Source organism: Lissotriton vulgaris, assembly GCF_964263255.1.
Source record: "Lissotriton vulgaris chromosome 8 unlocalized genomic scaffold, aLisVul1.2 SUPER_8_unloc_1, whole genome shotgun sequence".
Lineage (NCBI taxonomy): Eukaryota > Metazoa > Chordata > Amphibia > Caudata > Salamandridae > Lissotriton > Lissotriton vulgaris.
In genome coordinates this window covers 7,934,440-7,958,483 of record NW_028240615.1, presented here as the reverse complement: position 1 = coordinate 7,958,483, position 24,044 = coordinate 7,934,440, and the positions used below count along the sequence as shown (strand labels likewise).

The 24,044-nt window shown below is 48.3% G+C and overlaps 1 protein-coding gene across 1 annotated transcript in view; it reads left to right on the top strand.

Annotated features, from left to right (window-relative positions):
* The window catches only part of POGLUT2 (protein O-glucosyltransferase 2), a 124,904-nt gene that overhangs the window by 70,603 nt on the left and 30,257 nt on the right, over window positions 1-24,044 (top strand). The window contains exon 5 of the mRNA XM_086947886.1: window positions 15,795-15,899. Coding sequence (XP_086804012.1) covers window positions 15,795-15,899 — 105 coding nt within the window. The remainder of the gene's footprint in view (window positions 1-15,794; window positions 15,900-24,044) is intronic.

Here is a 24,044-nt window from a genome sequence, read left to right as displayed (position 1 = left end):
GAGAGAGAGAGAGAGAGAGAGACTGTGATGGAATTGGGGTCACAGTGTGTATGAAGCTATGCAATGCCTCTTAAGATTGCTATTGTCTACTAATAAACATGTATTATCAAAATGTGCTCTTTGTAGTTACATCTGCTTTTGAAATACTGCATTGTCGCTTTGTCTAATGATTTAAAACAGAAACGAGAAGGAGCAGTGGATGCACTTTTTTCAAAACTGAGCGATGAGTGGGCCGATGTTGTATATCATGACAGGAGTCTGCATCAGGAAACCCACCTAAAATTGGGCAAACTTCCCCGGCCAACTGATGGCAGGGACACTGTAATGAATGGACCACCACCTATGATAGGCTGCTGGCAGACTAAGCCCAACCTTTAACTCCACCATCCAGTGTTACTTACAACGGCTGTATTGGTGACAGTGGCGTAACAATAGCCCGCATCCCCTGCAGTATGGCGGGTCGCTGGCCTGAGAGTTCTAGACTGGCACGGAGAATGGGGGGGGGCCCTCCATGTAGTTTGCAGGGGGGCCCCCTCAAGTTTCGTTACGCCACTGCTTGAATTTTGAAGGCCAGTGTTGCGTTTTTTTGTGTGCCCATAGAGGCTGTTGACTCTGCCGGCTCTCTTTAAGGAAATAAATGTGATTTTCTACAAGTATTTATAACAGCACAGAATTAGTATATGTGATGGACTTAAGAAAGATAATAATCTTTGAGTTATTGTATGACTTTTTTTTTAATAATATGGGTGACTCCAAGTCATTAAGGTATATCATTCATTATTCACCAGGGAGGTTAGCTGGTAATTTGTTAGTACACGTGCAGCTAGACACTAGTTGCCCTTGTACTCATCTTTGTGTGTAAGAGTTTTACAGCAGTTTTTGTTAATAGTAGATTTTTTTTCCGACCTTTTATTACAATAGAAGAAAAAACAATTTGCCTTTAAATAGACCTATACGTATGTTGTTTTTTTAAATAACTTTTTTCTCTTGCACAAAGTTTTCGGGTATCCATCCCACAGTAAATGTTCCTTCCTGTGTTTCTCCAAACCGCACCTGGGTTAGACTTTGCGCTTTACGTGGTGGCCTTCACCGTCCCAAATGAACTGTGGGCCGTGCTGATGTTCACCGAAAAATACTTGTCTTTATTGTCCGTTATTTAAACAGTACAGCTGCCAGCCTAACGCAACACTATTTCCTTTAAAAAAAAAAAGATGCACTAAAATGAAATGTGCCGTCAGAGACCTAATTAAGCACTTAAACCTTGAGACAGAGTGGCCTTGACAAGCCCACTACACGGTAGCAGTTTCTCTTTTATTGCAGGCTCTGATGCTTGCAGTCATCAACAGGCACCTTGAACTTGGCCCTACTATGCGAGGCAGGCATAAAATGGGTGAACTTGAGGGAATTGTCGTAGGGTGTGTAGCTGTTACATGAAATGTTTAGCTCCTCGCAGCAGGTTGGGTTTACTAGGAAGGCTGGAGAGGTAGAGTATTTACAGTGACTATAAATTACAGTTATAGCAGGCCTTTATGCTGTAGTCTACTGCTCTGCTATGAAGTCGCCGTGTCACGTATGCCATTTTTTCAAACAACATTTATTTTAAAGATAAACCAAATTAGCTGGACAGACATATCTGCTAGTGGTTACCGGTGGCTGGTATCGTCGACCATTTTTTGGGGAGATTTACCTTTTTTTTTATCAGACTTTAACTCAAAGTACGAGAGAGAAAGGCAGAAATAGGAGAAGTAAGGAGGAAGAGAAATATCATTAAACAGTGACTACGTTTGAAAGGGGGTAAGGGTGGGTGAAAAAAACCTGACATACTGAGGTAAGTGCTGGGTGGTGGAAGAAAAAGGAATGAGGTGGGGATGAAGACTAAACAATCTTGGAGTTCGGCACCCATTTGGCAATCAGCAAAGCCGGGGTTTGACTCCTAAGAAGAACTTTGAACTCTGCACTTATTTATTTACAAATTGGTGATCCATACTGTCCTGAAGACACGTATTATACAAGCATGCAACAGCATTTATGTGCATCCAAAGATTTTGTTATTCGGTCTAATTCATACCCTTTATCCCAGACACTCCCCGCAGGATTTATTATATAATGTCAGTGACTTCTCAAATCAGATTTCCCGCAGATAATGATAGTTTTTTTTTTAAATTCATACCAAAAGAGCCGGCTTTCAAGTGCTGCCTCCCTTCCCCGAAAATAGTATGTTCAGACATGTTCTTGTGCATTTGATTAGAGCGGAAAGGTTTGTTATGACCTCTAGCAGCAGCTAAGGTCGAAGCTTAGTACAGTAGTGTACCGTAGTCATTAATATCTAAGCAACAGCAATAAGACTGATGTGGTCAATGGTTTCGGTGTCAGATGGTGTCACATCCATACTTGTCTTACATTCCTTCCCAGAGTGTTCCTCATACATTCAAGCATTCCTTTCGCTGGCTGCTGGTCAGAGCAGGCTGGTTGGAATTTAGTAATTATCCAGAACACTAATTCATAATTTCATACTGGACTATATTTTGTCATCTTTTAACTCGTATGTCACTCCTTCATACAAGACTATTCTTGTAATATCATCCAGCTATTGCTGATAACATGAACCTGTGATTTACTTAGTATATTTGATATTGGACCAGAGGCCAGTTTCACATATGTTCAGACCTCTTCCTGATCCTCGACGTATCAGTAAAAGAGCTCTTGTGGCCTCCGTTTCTGTGGCTTCTTGTCATTTTCCTCTCAGTCTCACTTTAAAGCCTGCCTGGTGTCCAGTTCCGGCAGCTAATGATTCTAAATTGTGTGACCTTTCAGCCTGGATAGTCGTATTCCCTCATTACGTTTATTCGGCTTAATACATCCATCACATGCAAAAAGAAGATTTCATTACATACAAAAGGAAATATCAGTTTACAAAATGTTAAAATACCATCCCAACTAAAACCTAACAATCCGTATTTTAAAAAAATCTTACTCCTGCAATGCAATACTATCTAGCCCAAATGAGTGCTGCTTTACCTTGGGTAACTAAACATTAATATACTCTACCGCATATAGGGTCCCATTTAATTCCCATTTACGCGAGCAATTGATGTTGTATAAACCTTAGGCACTCCATTGTTTTCAGTTGCTTGCACAATTCTAGTGCACTTCTCATCGTTCTCACTTGTGACCTAAGCCTGTCATGGCTAGATCCATTAATTTGTTTTTTATACATCCATACCTGTGAATCTATAAAGCAATTTCACTGTGTGAGGATGGGGTGTGGCCCCAGAGCTACCTGAGGTGGAGGGCACTGTGCCCTCCACCAATGCACCCATGCCCCCCACCCCCCAAAAAACAAAGGGGCTCTTTGCGTGTCGCCGAAGTCCTGAGGTGTTTTCACACCCCTTAACCCCTTCGTTGCTGATGACAAGCTCAGCTCGTCATCAGCCACGGTGGTCGTGTGCTGATGACGAGCTGAGCTCGTCATGTAACGCGGCTTTTGGAAAAAAGCCGCGTAGCGCAAAAATAACCCCCGCACTCATGTGGTTAACGGACATCGACTGCTTACAGCCTTCAAAGACCAGCTGGAAAGCCTCTGTTCAGGGCTTTCCAGCTTGTCTTCTCTGCCACTGTATGATTTCTACTCCTCCCAGGTGACCATGTGAAGGTAGCTGAACTCGTGTGACACATGGTGGCACCTTGTGAGTTGGTAGTTCTGATACATCTTTAGTGTATCGTAGCATTTGTTTAGCACTTCCTTTGCCCAAGTGGGGCGGTGGAGCACTAACCCGCATGGTTAGCAAGCTACTCCGTTTAAGGTGTGTGTTTGGTGAGGTCCTGTTGTTGATTCAAGCTTATATGAGAAGTGTTTTCATGCTGTGTATGATGACCATTGACATGCAGGTATCTTGTGATGGGGTGCACTGCCTGGCTGTTTGATGGTTGAGAGTATTTAAGAAACAGATGCACACATTATAATTGGTATTGAGACAAAAACATGTAGGCATTTACACAGCACCAACCTGGCTGTAAGCCAGGGCAAAAGTCCTAAAAAAATAAGTGGGGGAACGCTGACGTCACGACGGAAAGTGACGTCACGAAAGGTGGCTTGCACAATCAGACTCATTGCCTCCCCTCGCTCATCGCTTAGATGCAATAGCATCAGAGAATCTGAATGGGCTCCAATCTCACCCCAGAGAAGCCAAAGAGTGAATGTGTGGCTCTATTTGCTCCAGTTAAAGAGCTCCCGGTAAAATAAGTGGGGGGGACGCCGTCCACCTGTGTGGTACCCCGACTCGAGCCCTGCTGTAAGCACAGTGAGATGCTCAGTGTGTGTACACAAATTAAGAGCGGTTAATCAAAGAAGGCCGAGTAATTCCTAGGGCAATATGTTCCAGGCAAAGATGTTGTTGAATGAGTAAAAGGGTGACAAATGGGCAAGAATTAGATTTGGTGACATGATCAGTAGCCATTCACTTTCTTTAAGTAAGGATATTGCCTGTAGCTGAACAAATACACTCCATAAATGAGGGAGCAAGTGGAAGAGCAATCAAAGCTAGCAACCTGAGTAAAAACTACACAATCTTAAAAAAGGCCTACATTCCACTCACTCCTGATAGGGCAAGAAAAGACAACATTTTGAGCAGAGGTTCATGCCCCAAGCCCATCTCGAGCTCTCAAAGGCTCCCAAATGCGGAAGAGAACTAATTGGACTGTAGCCACACTGGCATCCTGCACATGGGAGGGTGAGAGACAAAGCGCTTGATCGTCTGCAGTCCAAACTAACTTAAAGCGTGAAGCTGTTTCTTTAACAAAACAACACAATGGACATTTAACAGAATAATCTTCCTTTACATTCCATTTGTGTTGCTGTTGCTAATGGTGGTATCATCATTCTGAAAAAACCTAAAAGTTATAGCACTATGGTGGAGTTATCAAATCTCAATAACGTTACCTCCCATCTTAATTCAATATTTACTGCAACCAGCTTGGAGTCATATGTCACAATACACTTTTTCTCCCTCAGCAACCAATACATGGTTTTCACTAACATTATTCATCATGTGGTTGAAATTTCTGGATGTGGCCATTAATGCTTAATGACGGGCTGCTTTAGGATATGCTTCACAGCTCTATGCCACAAGATTGAGGCAGTTTGTCAGTGCATCTACCTCTCTTGGTGCTTATCTAAACGAAAGAAGTCTTGGCTTTGAGAAAATCCTTAAGCAAATGTTTCTGCAAATAGTATGTTATCTGCCAACCTCGAGCAAAATTGCCTCCCTTCCCTCAATGGCATTATTTTTCAGAGGCAGTGAGGTGGGGGTTGGGTGGGGAGGCAGGATCCTCCATCTGCCCCACTGGTGTTCTTCAACATTTGACCGGTGGGTTTTGCAGATCCTCCGAAAGGGGCTACCCCCTCTCATTGAAACTACCTCTCCCTCCATGCCACCTACTTACGACAAGCAAACGGAGGACCACCTTTCCCTTTTCCAACAGAAAGTGACGGCTCTCAACCCAGGAACCCATAGAGAGAGTGTCAGTGACAGAAGTAGGCCGTGGTTGCTATTCCCGCTACTTTCTGGTGACCCAGAAGGACAGAGGTCTTCGTCCTATCCTCAACCTGCCCTCTCTCAATTTCTTGCTCAAGAAGAGGTACAAAATGCTCACTCTCGCTCAGGTCCTGTCTGCTCTGGACCCGGTAGACTGGATGGTAGTATTGTACTTGCAGGATGCATATCTCCACATTTCCGTCCTGCCTGCCCCCAGATGTTACCTGCGGTAGACTGTGGGTCACAAGCCCTTACAGTTTGCTGTGCTCCCCTTTGGCCTTACCAGTGTTGTCGGGTGTTCACCAAGGTGATCGCAGTGGTTGCAGCTCATCTGCGGAGATCAGGATGCTAGTCTTCCCCTATCTCGACAACTGGCTGTTGAAGGTGGGCTCACCCCAGGCTGTAGTCTCCCACCTCCAGACTATGGTGGACCTCCTGCATTTGCTGGGGGTTACTATCAATGTGGAAAGTCACACCTGACTCCTTCTCAGACGCTCCCTTTCTTCTGAGCTGTTCTGGACACAGTATGGTTTTGAATCTATCCTCCCAAACGACAAGTCCAGGATATTTAGCCTATGATACCAATGTTTCAGCCTTTATCTTTGATTACGGTGAGACTTACTCTCAGGCTGCTGGGCCTCATGGCCTCCTGCATCCTGCTTGTGACATATGCCTGCTGGCATATGCAGGCTTAGCAGTGAGACCTGAAGTTCCATTGGGCGCAGCATCAGGGGAATCTCTCCGACATGGCCCGACTCTGAAGGAACTGCAAGAGATCTGTAGTGGTGGTCAACAAACTTCAATTGGGTCAGTGGCAGACCCCTCTCTCTTCCCCAACCAGCTCTGACGGTATTCACTCCTGCATGGGGTGGCCATTTGGGAGAGTCTGATATCAGAGGCCTCTGGTCTCTGGTGGAATCCGGACTTCACATCATCCTGTTGAAGCTCCGGACGATCCGGCTAGCATTGAAAGCCTTTCTACCCTCCATTAAGAGAAGGCGAGGAGGGGTACCAGGCCATTCCAAGGGCTAGCTTCGAGCGACGCTCAACACAGTACTCTTTGCCCCACCAAGCTTTCCACATGGCCCCTTCTAATTTTCACTACAAAACCTTCTATGGTTCCCCGCTGTTTCTATCTCCTGTCACTCTTCATCCCACCCTGCTGCTTCTCACCCACCACTCCTTTCCTCCCCTGCTAATCCTCTCAACTTCCGCTGTACTCTCTCCCTTGTCACACCCACTGCATTCCTCACTCATCTGCCCCTCTCCTGTTCCTCAGGGCTCATTCGCCCACACCCCCTCTTCTGTCTCACACACGTAACACTCCTCATTGCCCTATATCCTACCATAATACCAACCCCTCTTGGATCCGCCCCCCCCCCCAAGGTCTGGACTGCTGGAATGTCTGTTGGTCTTTCTACGTGGTAAGTGTCTTCTTTCTGCCCCCTCCCCCTTTACACACACGATGGGTGGAATGTTTATATATCCAGTCCAATATGTATGTAGTTGTTAGAACTGGCATTTCTGGTTGGCTAAGGGTCACGCCAAAGCCAGGCAGAAACCACCATTCTAGTCAGGGCAATTGAGTCACACGCCAAGATAACCCCTGCTCACCCCTTTGGTAGCTTGGCACGAGCAGACAGGCTTATCCCGGAGGCAATGTGCAAAGCATTTGCACATGCACACAACAGCAACAACATCCTAGGCACACCACAAAAGGAACTCCACACAAGGTTATATAAAAATAACGTTTGTATTGTCAAAACACATCAGATAGTAATCACACAATATATATTATGACAACTGGCACGGGCAATATTCACACGGGATTATTTACACCAGGACAGGGCCACGTGGGCCACTGTCAGAATCCGCACTTAGTAGAACTAGCACTTAGAATAACTGTAATACCAAATAACAATTAAAGATCACAACCAGTAACCACTGGTAACAGGTAGGTACACACTACGCAATACTAATAACCATAGGCCTAGATCACGCATGGACACATAACCTTTCTAGTATAACATACTAGGCAAAGCAGACTTCTAAGCATAAGCACCTTTAGAAGTATAACATAAGCATAAAGGCAAAGCACATTACGCAGCAATCACATTTAGGCCTAACCAGTAAAAATACAGTAGGCAATCTCCTCATGAGTCTAAACACATTAGACTCTGCCTCCTAAGAATAAATCACATTTAGGGCCGTAACTCACAGTGAAGTAAACTGTCACTAACATAAACCTACATAGGTAAAATAACCTCACAATCGTAGTAACATCACATTGCGCAAAAATCACATTAGGCAATTACCATTCTAAACATAGTAAAATCACATTGCACAGAAATCACATTAGGCCTTGCGCCCTACCCACAAACCAGCCCCCCACCCACAAACCAGCCCCCCTGGCCAACTGCCCATCTCAAGGACAGCTCAAATGCCCTGTGTCCAGAATGTCAGGGCGCGCTGCCAAGCAGCTCCAGTCAGGGGTGCGCCACCGGCGCAAACCTAAACGTTGCAGCTGCCCACTAATTGCTGGGCAGCTGAAAACAATCACAAGGGCCTAAACGCTGCAGCTGGCACTAAGTGCTGTGCAGCTGTGAGAGGCCAAGGTAGGGGCGATGGGAGTGCGAATCACTCCTGAGTTTACCAAGAACAGGTCCCCCTAAAAGAAAAGCCTAAACGGTGCAGCTGCCCACTAATTGGTGGGCAGCTGGGAATCAGCCAAAACTGCGACAGGGCCCTCACTGACCCTAGAAACCAAGCTGCGCCCACTGCTTGAGCCCTCTGGCTCTGAAAACAAATATGCACAGGTTGGAGCCCTCTAGGCTCCAGGAATCACCTAATGAGCAACACTTGCCCTCCCTGGAGCCATTTAGGCTCTGGAAATGGTGGGGCTACACGTTGGAGCCACCTAGGCTCTAAAAGACTCACATGGCCCCTGGAGCACTGTGGAGCGCACAGGCTCCTTAAATAGCTTGCCCCATCGTTGGAGCCTTCTCTGGGGGACTCAAAATACACCAATGCCCCCTTGAGCCTCGCGGGCGCTAAATAATAAATGCCCCTTTGGAACCTTGCAGGCTTGAGTATCAAAATGGCCGGAATCGCTGGGGTCCCACTTGGGAGACTCGAAGAGGACAAATGCCCCCAACTTCGGCAGAGCCTCGACAGGCTCGACGTCACAAGTGCCATCATGCAAGCACAAACACTGTCCCCACAAGGGGCCCGCACTCACCGGCTTCCGAAGCAGGATTCACTCACCGGCTCTTCGCCGCACTTCGGGACAAGTGCTGGAGCAGCCCTCTCTCGAGCGGGGCTGCCCTGCAGGTCAGCACCAGCTCTGTCTCCTGCCCAGCCCTCACTCACCGGATCTGACGGGGGACTCCTCCACTCGGGCGGTGGCGGTACTCTGCCTCTTCACCCGGGCCCTCCTTTTAGGTCAGCAGGCAGTCCGGGACTCTCCCTTGCACTCGGAAGCCCCGGGGCAGGACACGGCAGGCCGCTTCCGGCTTCCCCAGCGCAGGAGCGCCGGGGGTGGGCTCCCGTCCGCTTCCTGTTTGCATTCAGGGTCAGCCAATGGCAGCGCGGCCCTGGGGATATGGAGGCAAGAACAGCGCCTGTCAGGAGATCCCGGGGCCGGCCGCGGTAATTCCAGCACAACATAAGGGGTGGGCACCTGCGCTGAAGGGAGAATAAAGCGCTCCCAGCCGCTAGTGGAGAAATAAAGCGCTCCCAGGCGCTAGTGGCCGAAAAGACCAGCAATAAAGTCCCAGAAAAGAATAAAGCGCTCCCAGAATTCCTCCAGCAAGTCAAGGCATCCAGGGGCTGGGCAGGGCCCAGGGAGGCAAGCCTTCCCCTGGGCCCAAGCAGCAGCACACCCCTGGCAGGATTCAAGTAGAAAAACAAGAACATCTTCAGGGTGTCACAGCACCCTTTTTATACAGCACAATCCTTTGTCTAAAGGTGCAGGGTGGGGGCAAAACCAGGCGCAGCTGGTTTGGGAGCACTCTTGATGAGCACAGCCACCCCTCTCATTCACTAGTTAGGCTAGGGTCATCAGTCGCACCACAGGGGGCGGAGCCAGCATTGTGTGGGGGAAAGCCCAGCCCTATTCAGGGTCCCAGGTGTACCCCTCCCTCACATCAGCATGCTAATCTCTCCATTCACCACCGGGGAAGACCCATCCAGACTCCTGGAGCCAGGCTCCCCAGCCAGCTCCAGTCAATCACATGCCAGCAGACTCACTACACACGCACACCCATGTCTAAAAGTGGCACTTCCACACTAGACACATTCACGCCGCACACATCATTGCGCAGCATTCAATCTCCCGAGTTCGCACATACCAAACTCGATCCTTCACTCCCCACACATCAGGAACTACCATGGTCACACATATTCCCCATGCATTCCTATAGGAGGACAGGTCACTCTCACCACACACACACAGAGCGCACGCACTTTACACTGGACCACAGTGAAAAAGTGCGCAGAGACCTAAAATCACCAACACCAGGTTACAGAAACAGGCTAGGCAAAAGCAAAGTTTCGGGGTGAACCTGCCAAAAAGGGCCAGGTCCAACAGTAGTATTTTAGCCCACCCACAAATATTTTTTGATCTTCTGTTGTATGTAAAGAACTCTTAATTTAGCACACATGTTGTGAGCATTTTTATTCGTTCGGGCCTGGTGTGACGTTCCTTGTGTGTCTCGCTAGAGGAGATGCGGCCTGGCAATTCGTGTAGGATTATTACTATTGGAGGAGGACCAAGGTTTATTTGTTTAAGGTTGGTCTCTCTCTAGAGTGGCATAGTGAGCAAAAAAAGCAGGCAGATTTGTAAGTGGTCCAAAGTAATTTACCAGTGGCTGAGATTATTTTATACGTTCCACTCATTAACTTTTTTTACCTCAGCCTTCATTAAAGGGCTTTTTAGTCGATACGAGATCAAATATAACATTTATTCCTATGAAAATAAAAACAAGTATTGGTTTGGTTTCAGTGGGTTTTTCGTGAGTTTTGATGATGTTTCGGTATGCAGCGATTTAGTTTCCATGAAACTTGGCCTTGGCCCTCTGCCCAAAAAAACGAGGTGCCCAACCCAAGCTTGGTAGAACAGTAGTGTCCTTTAGCTGCTCCTCAGTTGTGTCCAGCAAGGCTAGCGTAGTCCAATCTATGGTGCCCGATGTGAGGGCAGAGTCTGTTAGAGACCCAAAAATCCAATACACACTGAACATACTGATCGGAAACGGTCATTTCAGAGGTCTGTCTCTCAGAACCAGTAGACACGGTCATGGTTTCCTGGTGGCAGGGGCCAGGGCACCTACAGCAGCCACTGAAAATATAAAGCTGGAGACTAATTTACCACTGGGGGAACTGACAAGAAATTCCATTTACAAAGTCTCCAAAACCACCCAGGATAGATTGATAATTTCCATGATTCTGCAATCAGGACAATCTTCTTACTATCACAGCAGTTCCCCAATACAGAAGGTGAAGTAGAGGAAACCTCAAAACTCCGGGAGCCAACTAGAAAAAAAGAATACTCTTGTTTTCCTATGACATGAGGCAAGAGAAGGACTTGTCAGGTTCACCCTCTGTGTTGATCCAAAGGCGAGGAGCTTCCCTTGGTCACAGAAAGGTGTGTATTGAAGTTTATGCTTCCTGGTCATCTTATTTGGATTGACTTCATGTTTTGAGGTCATGTTTAGGACTGAGTCCATCGTGCTGTACACCACAGGTCCTTCCAAGCAGCTGGCGGTCAGTAATTCATCTTTGTAGAGGCAATTCAGTGACCTACACAGGTTGGTAGGTAATCCTCTCCTTGTGTTCAGCAGCAGCAGAGCTTTCATAAACTATTCCGAACTTAGATTAGGGAATGGCAACTAGCAAAAATTCCCTTCCTGGATAGCATGTTTTACTCATTTTTACTGATGTGCAGGATCATGCAAAACCATTCATTTCCTTAAATGTCACACTGACACCAGAGCTGGCCAATTAGGTAAGCTGAAGTGTTGAAATCTATTCATGCATGTGGAGTCCAGTGGACATGACTTTATAAATAGGTAAGCACATTTACAAGAACTTTCACTCTCACACACAAATACCATATTTTCTGGCGTATAAGACGACTGGGCGTATAAGACGACCCCCTGCTTTTCTTGTTAAAATATAGGGTTTGGGCTATACTCGCCGTATAAGACTACCCCTCTTGCGCAGGCTCATTTATATCCATGTCCAGTAGCCGATAAACGTACCCAGCAGAGGTGGAATCTTTTATTAAAAGCTTTTTTAAAGCCTTTAATCAGAGCGGCATTGATCAGCTGCAGCGCCTGTAATCAGAGTGCGCCCGCGCGTGCCTGGCGGCGGTCGATGTGCGCTATTCATTACGGCACCGGAGTGACTGGGCGGTGATTAGCTGTGATAACTTTGCCTACATCCTGGGGTGTAATTCAGACTGCGCTCAGGTGCAGCGGTGGAACTGGGGTAATTCATTACGGCGCCTGTCCCTAAAGTTACAGAATGCCGTATACCAGGTATTTATTTACCGGTATTTATTTTATGCGTTTTTATATAGCGCGGACTTTACCACACAAACAAACATTCTAGAATGCCTGGTGGTGTGGATTTTTAAAGTTGCAGGACTGAGAGAAGAGATTTGATTTTTTCTCTACAATGAATGGCCCATTTGAAGTTTAATATAATTATAGCGTTCGGAGTACTAACCACTATGCTAATTTACACTCTTTGAACGCTGTTAACTGTATATATAATGGACTCATTCGTGGCATTATTGGACTGTAACATTTCACTAAACACGGGCCGGTTATGGAAGCCTGTCACAGCATAATTTGTATGAGTGGCACTAAGTGGGGTAATTTCTCGACTGTTACGGCATGCACACTGAATTTGGCATGCATCACCATGGATTAGGCACTTACAGTTATACACACAATATGTTTATAATTTTGTCCCCTTGTGATTTTGCCCCAGAGACGGAGCCTGGCAACACAGAGACATTTTTTAAACATACACAAGGAGAAAGCTTCTCTTCCCTCGCCACACGAATAGGATAGGGACCTTCCATCCTTTAATTCCCTACACGTAGAAGGGGGTTCATCTCCAGCCCTGAAGAAAGTCCTGGACCTGTATGGCCCTTTTGGACTGAAACATGTCGGCACTAGGGTCTTAGGACCATTAAAATCCAAAGAGACGCGTTTTTTAGAATTTTATTGACCCAGCCAGACCCAAGAATAAAGGGAAACCAGGGATCTGACTGAGGTTTTTTATCTTTAAGTCCCCCTTCTTTCATCTATCTGAAGAGCTACCCAACACTGTGGTTGAGCCCACCTCTACTTTTAGGGGTCGGGGTAACCGGATGATGAAGCATGACACCACTAGGGTGTGTGAGGGTGATTAAAAAGAACTAGCCTCTTCCCCCCAGACACAAGGACATGACTAGCATGGCCCTCACACCTTAAGTGGGTAACTGCATAATACTCACTACCACCTATAGTGTATTTTTCCTCAAATTACACACCACCAGACACTCTGTCCTGGTACAGTGTTATTGGAGTATTTTTTGTGAAGCAGGCTCATTTATATCCACGCCCAGTAGCCGATAAACGTACCCAACAGAGGTGGAATCTTTTACTAAAAGCTTTTTTAAAGCCTTTAAACAGAGCGGCATTGATCAGTGCGGCAGCGCCTGTAATCAGAGTGCGCCCGCGCGGGCCTGGCCGCGGCCGCTGTGCGCTATTCATTACAGCACCGGAGTAACTGGGCGGTGATTAGCTGTGATAACTTTGCCTACATCCTGGGGTGTAATTCAGACTGCGCTCAGGTGCAGCGGTGGAACTGGGGTAATTCATTACGGCGCCTGTCCCTGAAGTTACGGCAAGCCGTATACCAGGTATTTAGGTATTTATTTACCGGTATTTATTTTATGCGTTTTTATATAGCGCGGACTTTACCACACAAAGAAACATTCTAGAATGCCTGGTGTTGTGGATTTTTAAAGTTGCAGGACTGAGAGAAGAGATTTGTTTTTTCTCTACAATGAATGGCCCATTTCAAGTTTAATATAATTATAGCGTTCGGAGTACTAACCACTATGCTAATTTACACTCTTTGAACGCTGTTAACTGTATATATAATGGACTCATTCGTGGCATTATTTGACTGTAACATTTCACTAAACACGGGCCGGTTATGGAAGCCTGTCACAGCATAATTTGTATGAGTGGCACTAAGTGGGGTAATTTCTCGACTGTTACGGCATGCACACTGAATTTGGCATGCATCACCATGGATTAGGCACTTACAGTTATACACACAATATGTTTATAATTTTGTCCCCTTGTGATTTTGCCCCAGAGACGGAGCCTGGCAACACAGAGACATTTTTTAAACATACACAAGGAGAAAGCTTCTCTTCCCTCGCCACACGAATAGGATAGGGACCTTCCATCCTTTAATTCCCTACACGTAGAAGGGGGTTCATCTCCAGCCCTGAAGAAAGTCCTGGACCTGTATGGCCCTTTTGGACTGAAACATGTCGGCACTAGGGTCTTAGGACCATTAAAATCCAAAGAGACGCGTTTTTTAGAATTTTATTGACCCAGCCAGACCCAAGAATAAAGGGAAACCAGGGATCTGACTGAGGTTTTTTATCTTTAAGTCCCCCTTCTTTCATCTATCTGAAGAGCTACCCAACACTGTGGTTGAGCCCACCTCTACTTTTAGGGGTCGGGGTAACCGGATGATGAAGCATGACACCACTAGGGTGTGTGAGGGTGATTAAAAAGAACTAGCCTCTTCCCCCCCAGACACAAGGACATGACTAGCATGGCCCTCACACCTTAAGTGGGTAACTGCATAATACTCACTACCACCTATAGTGTATTTTTCCTCAAATTACACACCACAACAGAGCGGCATTGATCAGTGCGGCAGCGCCTGTAATCAGAGTGCGCCCGCGCGGGCCTGGCCGCGGCCGCTGTGCGCTATTCATTACAGCACCGGAGTAACTGGGCGGTGATTAGCTGTGATAACTTTGCCTACATCCTGGGGTGTAATTCAGACTGCGCTCAGGTGCAGCGGTGGAACTGGGGTAATTCATTACGGCGCCTGTCCCTGAAGTTACGGCAAGCCGTATACCAGGTATTTAGGTATTTATTTACCGGTATTTATTTTATGCGTTTTTATATAGCGCGGACTTTACCACACAAAGAAACATTCTAGAATGCCTGGTGTTGTGGATTTTTAAAGTTGCAGGACTGAGAGAAGAGATTTGTTTTTTCTCTACAATGAATGGCCCATTTCAAGTTTAATATAATTATAGCGTTCGGAGTACTAATCACTATGCTAATTTACACCATTTGAACGCTGTTATCTGTACATATAATGGACTCATTCGTAGCATTTTTTAGACTGTAACATTTCACTAAACACGGGCCGGTTTGGGTGTCCTCTTTGTCTTCTTATGATCTGTAGGTACAAAGATTACAGGGAGCCCCCATGGTCCGAGCACAAGTACGAAATCACAAAATTACAAAAGCAAACGTTAAGTTACATGAGATGACACCCGCCGTATAAGACGACCCCTGACTTTCGAGAAGATTTTCATGGGTTAAAAAGTCGTCTTATACGCCGGACAATACGGTAAATACATACACCAGGCTATTACATTCTCCATACATGTACTGTACGTGATCAAAGCAAAGGACCCCAGTTAGGAGAGGCTGGACAGGCCTTACTTGGACAGAGCTCGAAAGTTGTCCCTCCACTGGGTTACGAGCACACCGGCCTGTACCCCTGGATTCTGATATGGCCTGTAAGCCTTTTCTATACTGTCTAGAGGGGGAGACTTGTCACCTTAGACGCAGCAGAGCTTTTATGTGATGTCTTGTAGCCTTTAAAAAAGAGTTTCCTCATTGGACAGTTAAGATTGTTTGCCTCACCTGAGAGGAAAGAAAGTTTAGTGCTATCAACAATCCTAAGAGTGCAGGGTGACACAGCTTTCCATAGCCACGCAGAAGATGTTTGTCCCAGATTGTAGTGTATTTTTTCATTAAGGTCAATGTAATGTTGCCTATACCGTTTTACAGCATTTTTCATTGCCCAATTTGCGGTTGAGTAAACTCACAATACAGAGCCCACTACCTGAAAAATGATGATTAGAATATATTGGCATGGTGATCTTTTGATGTAGGAATATTTATTTGTGCCTGAAAGTACCTTCTTTTGTTTTTAAATTAGGAGTATTCATACTTGCAAGTGAGTAAGCCAAAAATCCGGGAAGGCATGGAACTAGTGGAGCAGCCCACAGATGACCTTTTCCCATGTACTTGCCACAGAAATAAGGTATGTAATGTGAACGTAGCATAACTAGAAAATAAAAAGAATGCAGATCTTGGTTGTTGAACTGATATCACTGGACTTAGTAAATTGACTGTCATTCGTGTGTACTTGTCAAGCATTACGTATGAATGCCTGTTTGGTCTTTTTATATCTGAATGCCATATACATGCTCATTGCAGAGATTGACCACTAATTCAAGCAGCTGTTTTTGCTTGCTTCCTCTGGGCCGGAGTAATCACATTTTCCCTGCCATCAAGAGCACTTGCAGGGAATCAATAGTGTGCTTCTACCCAGCACCCACCAGGTGAAACCCCACTTTTGTTCTGACCACAATCCTGCAGGCAGGGAAAATGATTGTGTCCTGGGGGAGGGCTTCCTGAGTGACAGATAAATAGCCGGCCTCAGGGTATGGAGTCCCCAGGACTTTGTAAGGCTTGTGGAGGGGGGGCACATGCCCCTCTCTGCTCTAATTATTGTTTGGCCCACCTCCCCTCTAATTCTTGTTTGGCCTTGGGTGATGGGGTCCCCAGGGCCCTTTTGGTTCGGGGGGGGGGGGGGGGGGGGGGGGTGGGGTGGGGGGGGGAGGCGGAGGCTGCAGAGACCCCCTCCTCATAAACGTATGTATCTGATAGAGACGTCTAGCCGCAGATTCCTTAACTTGGAATATCCCCAGGCGTCAGACTGGATCCGAAAAGTTTGTGCAGCAGCACCTATGCGTGCCGGGGGGGGCGGCGCCGCCCTGACGTCGTACATGGACGTGACGTCAGCAGAGCCATATGTGCTCCGCCCTGGCGCGCCGATATCAGTTTTCTTCTTTTCCACGTCACGACGTGGATCCTGGAAACCAGCAGTTCCTGGCCTAGTTTTTGGCCTTCTCTGCACCGTTGGTGTTGTACCGGAACAGTGTGCAATGCCCTCCGGGTTCAAAGCCTGTGAGGCCTGTCCACATCAGATGTCTGGCACTGACCCGCACCTTATTTGCATGTGGTGCCTTGTGTGCACCACGATTCCAAACAATGCGGCGACTGTCAACAGATGAAGCCGAAGGCCCTACGGGAACGCCGTATGAAGCTGTTGGCCGCACGGCTGTTCGGCCCAGCCACTTCTCGTCGCCGCTCTCCCTCTCCAGAGGGTGCCCGTTCTCAAGGCCGCTCCCGCGACCGGCTCCCTAAAAAAGGTAAGCGGAGCCACAATCGTCCACTGAGGTCCACCTCCCATAGATGTGGCGCTGGCGCCCATTCCTCTCGTAAGGGGTCAGCTAAGGGCGCCCGGAGGTCACATCCTCCATAACCTCCTTTTCCAGGAATTGGAGCGACGCGCGCCCAAATGGAGGCCTACTCCCAGGTTCTTCAGGCCTACTTCGAGTCCCCCTCTCTACCTGGCGCGCCTTTGGGCCCCACAGAGGCGGAGGGTACTCAGGCCGGGCCCTTGTCGGCGGATCCTTCCCCGACCAGGGCTGTGTGCACCGACTCCAGAGCCGAGGTGACGACGTTGGGCCGTGGCCCAGACCGTCCTGGTCGCTCTAGCACACACCGCCAGTCAACGCATAGCCCGGTGCGGCTTCTTGCATGGACGGCGGAAGCAGCGTCGGTGACGCCGGGTTCGCAGCCGGGCTCCACGTTGGACCCAAAGCCGTGTTCGACGTCCAAACCCACGCCCGGCTCTAAACCAGATCCCACATCTGGGGCTACTCATGATCCGACGCCGGTTGGTGTCGAGGTAGCGTCCCCAGTGGAGGCCGTCGACGTCCAGACGACTCCGACGCGGTGCCCACCGACGCCGCTGTCGACGCATCCATCGCTGCCAGTGTCCATACGTTCATCGACACTGGTGTCCATGCCTGAGCTTGAATTCCCTCCGGATTCCTCGCTTCTGACTCCTCAGTGGGGTCAGGCGACACCGGTATCCGCTGCAGCCCTTACGGAAGCTGCTGCTTCCCCGGGTCGGGGGCCACTGGTGCAGGTCCCTAGTGTGGCATGGCCTTCGGGTCGTTCCTTAGCTCCGCTCTTTATGGCAACTGGGAGGATTAGTCTCCAACCGTCTCCTACAGACAGCCTCGTGTCCCCTCCTACGGTGACTACTGAGCTAGGGGCTACCTATGCGCGGACTATCAACAGGGCAGCTGCTATCCTCTGCTTTCAGCCTCCTGTTGTACCCCATATTCCCGATCCCTTAATGGATCTGCTTCATCTCAAGCCCATTACCCTGGAGCCCTTGGTACCCCTTGGGGGTGCTTTATTAGAAGTCCTGCGTGCCGCATGGGCACAGCCCTCTTCCGGAGCCCCGGTTGATTCTGCCATTGCTGGTAAGCACCGTCCTGCCCCGGGGGATCCACTGTGCCTGTCCCTCCACCCTACTGCTCAGGGCCTGGTAATTCAGGTGGCTTTTGGGTTACAAGACTCCTCCACTTTGCCTTTATTTCCTCCCACCCGGGAATCCCGATGGCTGGATGCATGTGGAAGACAGCTTATTGTTTCTTCTAGCGCGGCTATCCGCGCTTTAAACACTACATGCGTGTTTGCACGTGTGTCCTTGGCACTCTGGGACTCCGTGGCTAACCTTCTTCCTTCCCTTCCGGAGTAATTGCGCCTGGAGCTTTTCCGTCTTGTCCTTCATGGCAAGGAGATGGCACATTTTTCAATACGCTCCTCCCTGGATACCACAGACTCTGTGGGCCGTGCTCTTGAACGGTCGGTTGCTTTGTGCCGCCATGCCTGGATGCACGAAAGTCGCTTCCCTGATGATATTCGGGAGAGCCTCCAAGACATGCTGTTTAACGGAATAGACCTTTTTGGATCCCACGCGGGCTCGGCGATCTACAGGCTTCTGTCAGGGCTACCGTAATTCTGCTGTGCCACTGAGGGACTATCTTCCTGATTGCGGGTCTTCCTTTATGGCTGTGACCGGGCAGATCTGCCCCAGGGGTCACATGAAGACATGCAGGACTGGTGGACCGTATTACCCCCGTCACCCTCTCTCTCTCCTTCTCAACAGGAGAACTGGTCCTGGGACATTGATCAGGAAACAGACGAAGAAAAGGAACAGGGAGCCTTTAATCGGGCTTTCTTTTGTGACAAGGCTTCGCTCACTGAGAACGTCAGCAGAGAATCACTGGTTATAATCCAGGAAACACAACAGAAGGCGTGTGACGTCACCGACGCGGAGGGGGAGAACAGTGGAGCTGCGGGAGAGTCGAGGAGAAGCGCGTTACCTCCTGAGAGCAGCGAGGAGCCGAATACTGCAGGAGAGCCATCGCCAGTGGAGGCAGGGCCAGGAGACCAATGACCCCTCTCATCCCCGAGCCACGCTCACGGGAGAGCGTGGCTACTCCAGAGGAAGTACCTGGCCTGATCCAACAGCTGCCTGACAGACCTGGGTGCCTGCCGCCATCACGGACCCCGCACAGTTCGCTGCTGAAAGACTATCTAGCAGACACAAACGTGTTATAAAGAAAATAAAACCCTACCTACCTCGAGCCAGTTTTCGTCCTGTTCCTTCCACGCCGCCACAATGGCCCGGTTTTTATCAGAGACAGGTTGGTGTCTCTGTATTGTCTGTATAGCCGTATGGCTGATTGTTTTTGTTTTCCGTCCTACTGTCTGTTTTGCCAAGAGGCCCCCCTTCTTGCGAGGGGTTGACCCTTGCCCTATGTGGGGTATTGGCTAGTGGCAGGTGCATTTGCCTTTGTAAGCTCCTGTGGAGTTTTCATTGTGGGTATCCCTCTGGGACTCATATACCCCTTTACTGCGTCCGCAGGGTCGCATCGCTCTATTGTCTGCAGTGCTTTGACTCCTGGTCTATGTCTATGCTGTGTAGTATCTACCTCGCATGGCCTGGCATCCTGCTTTTTGTCACATGGTCCGTCTTTTGGAGCCAGCCCCTACTTGGTTGTTCTCGCCAGTAAGGAGTTGCCGTGGGCCTCTCTGTTGTACGTTGTTATGGCCTTTTGGCTTATTCCGCAGCATTCTTACTGTAGCGGACTCGTGGAGCTGGTTTCTTGAACTCCGCTCTTCCTGGCGTCTAGGACCCGTGATTTGGTCCTGAGTGCCCCCTTGCTAGGCTTCTCTTTTCTTCTAATTGTCCTGCGAGGGGACTGTTCTCTCTTCCGGACCGGAGTCAGACGCTGCTTATAGCCTGGACTAGTTTTACTTTCTGTATAAATGCGGTACTTTTGAGCGTACCCTAGTCCCTGGGTTTGGCAGGGGTTTCGGCCTCCTCTTGAGGCTGTTTCTGCGCCATGATCTTCCCAATGGCTTGTGCAGGCTTTCCTGCCTTGGTCGTGGCCCTGTCCTCTTACATCACCAGATCTTCTCTAGTGTTTGTAACCCGTTGCCTTCTTGCCATTGTGCGCATCTCAGCTGTTCCTGCTATCTTGCTTACTGGCGTTCTTCTGTTATGATACTACAGGCACCCTCTGGCCGCATATGAGCGTCCTTCTGGTTGTGTATGGGCATCCTTTCAATGCTCTCACACATGTCTGGCTGGCGAGGGTCTCAGCAGTACTCTTCCTCTGTTGTACATGTGGGCGCGGTACACGTTCTCTGCACCATACCGCTTACCAGTCTTTTGGCCCCATAGGTTCAGTTCTACTTCTTGCGAGGTGCTGAACTCCCTTTTCACGCCAGTTTCTTTACTGGGTGTTTTTGTTCTATATCGACCCTTGCTGGACAGGGGTCAGTATCCTGCTGCCTTCGTATCTTTACAGGAGCAGGCTGAACGGTGTTTTACGCTGTTCAAGTGGTTTAGCTGGGACAAGCTCTGAATTCTTGTCAACACCTTGGATCCTGTGGATCCTTCATGCCCCTTTGCTCGTCTTCTTTCGAAGTTCTGCATTTTTTGCTCAGTCACCTGCGTTCTGGCTTGGTGTTTTCCTTCTCTCATCCCCTCTACATATAGGGGTTTTCGTGTTATTTTGGATGGGCTGTGGTGCCCTAGCCTCCCCTTGATTCCCGCTCTCTTCAGAACATAGGGGTATGTTGGTTGGCTGCGCTGTCATTTCTGTCCCCACTGTGTTTCGCCCTTTGGTTGTTGACACTCTTTTGATCATGTTATTGACGGCTAGGTTCTCTCTAGACCTTAGTGGGGTTCAGTCACAATCCCGCCTCCTCTAGGGGGTATGGCTTTGGTATCTATTCTAAGTTAAGGAATCTGCAGCTAGACGTCTCTATCAGATGAACAAGTTACTTACCTTCTGTAACGATGTATCTGGTAGAGACATAGTCTAGCTGCAGATTCCTCAACGCCCCCGTTCTCCCCATCCTGTGACAACCCTTTCAGGTTGGGCTTCCACACGCTCCTATTAATAAATATTATTAAAGACCTAAGGTCGGCCCTGTTTCTGCAATGGCGTCCGCCCGACATCGAAATAAGCCCCTTAGTATAATTCTGTTCAGTAGTTTTGTGCGGTAATGCTTTTTAAAAAAAAGTCTATAAAAAATGAACCAGGATTTTGCACTTTGGGACACCTGTATTTTCTTGGCCTCCGCTTGATGAACCACCCCAAAACTACCCAGTAAGGAGCTGAGGTGGATGAATGTGTCTTTTTGGTAAAGTTTCATGCAGATTTGTCAAACCGCTCCAAAGTGGTTAGCAAACCAAAATGTGCTCTGTCTAAGGAAAAGCAGACCTAACTAAAACTACCCATTGGTGATGTGTTGCAAGGATGCAGCCCGCATCAAGTTGATGGGCTTCTTCTCATGAGTTTGCCTGCCTTTTGCTGTTGACCTTGTTTGCTAACTACACACCTGGTACTATCACCACCCTGTAAGTAAATACAGTAATTGTACATGCATCTGCTATTTTGCAAAAAATATTAGCTGCTCTGCTGCATATCTATTCTTTGACTTCTCATTTACTCATCTGTTCCTCCTAACCAGCCAGTTCCCCCAGTCAACTGATGATTTGTTTTGTTCAGGGGGAGCGAGAGATTGGACTAGAGCAGGACTGGTCTAGCCCCCCCATCCGCCCACGCCAGTGTGGGAAGGGAAAACGCTATGTACCGAGGTTGGACTCCCCTGGACATAGCTAGTGTTCCGGCCCCCAGGGATAGGGTCCCCAGTATCATTTAAGACCTGGACTGGGGGCTGTGCTGCCCCCTCCTCTTTAATTGTAAGTAGCAGCCCTTGGGATAGGGTCCCCAGGGCTTTTTAACCCTTTCGATGCTGATGACGAGCTCAGCTCGTCATCACCCACGGGTGTCGTGTGCTGATGACGAGCTGAGCTCGTCATGGTGCCATTAAATTGCCATTTTCCAGCACAGGAGGAGAAAATGGCCAGCAGTCATGTGGTTAAAGGCTCGGGGAGGGAGGCCACTTGGCCCCCTCCCTTTTTTTTTTAACATTTCGTCCATGGGGGTGGACTCCTCAGGCCTATAAGGGTTCAAGGAGAGGGTGCTCATGGCCCCCCCTCCTCTTTATTAAACACATCAGCCTTGGGGAATAGGTCCCCAGGTCCTCTGGAGGCTCAGGGAGGAATCCGCCCCGCTACTATACACATTTTGCCGTCCGGGGTGGTCTCCATGGGGCCTTTAATTGCTCAGGGAGTGGGGCTGCGCTGGTGCCTATAATTAATTAATGCAGCCTTGGCTCGCGTCTTTTTTCCCTATCCTGCAGGAGTCCCGTGGAATCGCAGCAATGTTTGCCAGTTTTGTTTTTGGTTTGTTTTTGGACCTGGGGGTGGGCTGTAAAGGGACTGCATGCTCTCTTGGGCTGGCTGTACCGGTACAGTAGTTCCCTCAACAGTTTTGTGCCTTTCAAAGCCTTCGGTAGGAGATACCAACAGAGGCAATGTCAGAACACGGTTCGGCACCATCAACACGCCTCCCAATCCTTTCAAGTTAGAGGCAGAGGATCAGGCAACCACTGTCAAGGCCCCCAGCGACAACAATCTACCCAAACCAAAACACGACCCCCACCCCTGGCAGCTGCTACAGAACCACTTTAAGCCATTCTCAGCAGCACACGAGCGCCCAGTTGTAGGTCGTATCCCTTTTAACCAAACTGAATGGAGAAACTTCACCTCCTAACAATGCGTTCTCCAAATTGTGGAACACACACGGTTATTCCCTATCCTACCTGTCACCTGGACCGAATATGCCACCCACACCACGATACCTCGTGGAGGCACACTTGTCCGTACTCCAAGGAGAAGTCCAAGCTCTCTTGGCCAAGCAGGCCATGGAGAGTATGTCAGCATCAGATATAGTGACTGGCTGTCACTCCTATTATTTCCTAATCCTAATTACGGATGGAGATCTTTGCCCTCTGAACTACTTTTATGAGAAGGACACGTTCAAAATTCTTAATGTGACCCATGTTCAGACAGGCATGGGTCCAGGAGACTGGATGGTGGCATTGGATCGGCAGGACACCTATTTCCACATCCCCGTCCTGCAGTCCCACATGCGGTATCTGTGGTTTCAGGTTCTCATTGCTCTCTTTTGGCCTTACCTGTGCACCTTTGGTGTTCACAGAGGTGATGGTCGCAGCCCATCTGGGGATATTGGGGATACCAGTCTTCCTCGACAACAAGTTGCTTAAGAAGGGCTTGCCCCAAACAGTTGTGGACCATCTCCAGATGATGGGCATTGGGCTTTTCCACCAACGTACCGAAGTCTCAGTGAGAGCAGTTTTGACTCTTCTAGGCTCCCAGCCTTCTGCATTCTGCTTGTAGACCACTCCTGGTGGCAATTGCAGAATCTACGCTATATCTGAAGTCTCAGTGGGATTGCATGCAGGTGTTGGAGGAGACTGCGAACAACCTGCAGTGGTGGTTGCTGGACCGCAATTGAACCAGCCGAATTTCCCTCTCCCAAACCTATTAAGAACTAACGGTTGTGATGGATTAATTGTTGCTGGGTGGGGAGATCAATCAGTCAAAAACGTTTTATTCGGCTGAACAGTCACGAAAAATATTGCATCAATGAAACGTTAGTAAAACATATAAATATCGTTAAAAACACCACATATAAAATACTTCATATAATAAAAACATTATTTAATCAAATAGTTCCAGAAAGGTTAACCAAAATGTGAATTTTATATAAGTGAACGATAAGCTGGTTCAAAGATTATCAAGAGTTAACATTAGTCAAAGAGCTTGACATACATAGCTGGTTACAGTAAAACAGCAATGCTCAGAGTCTAAATG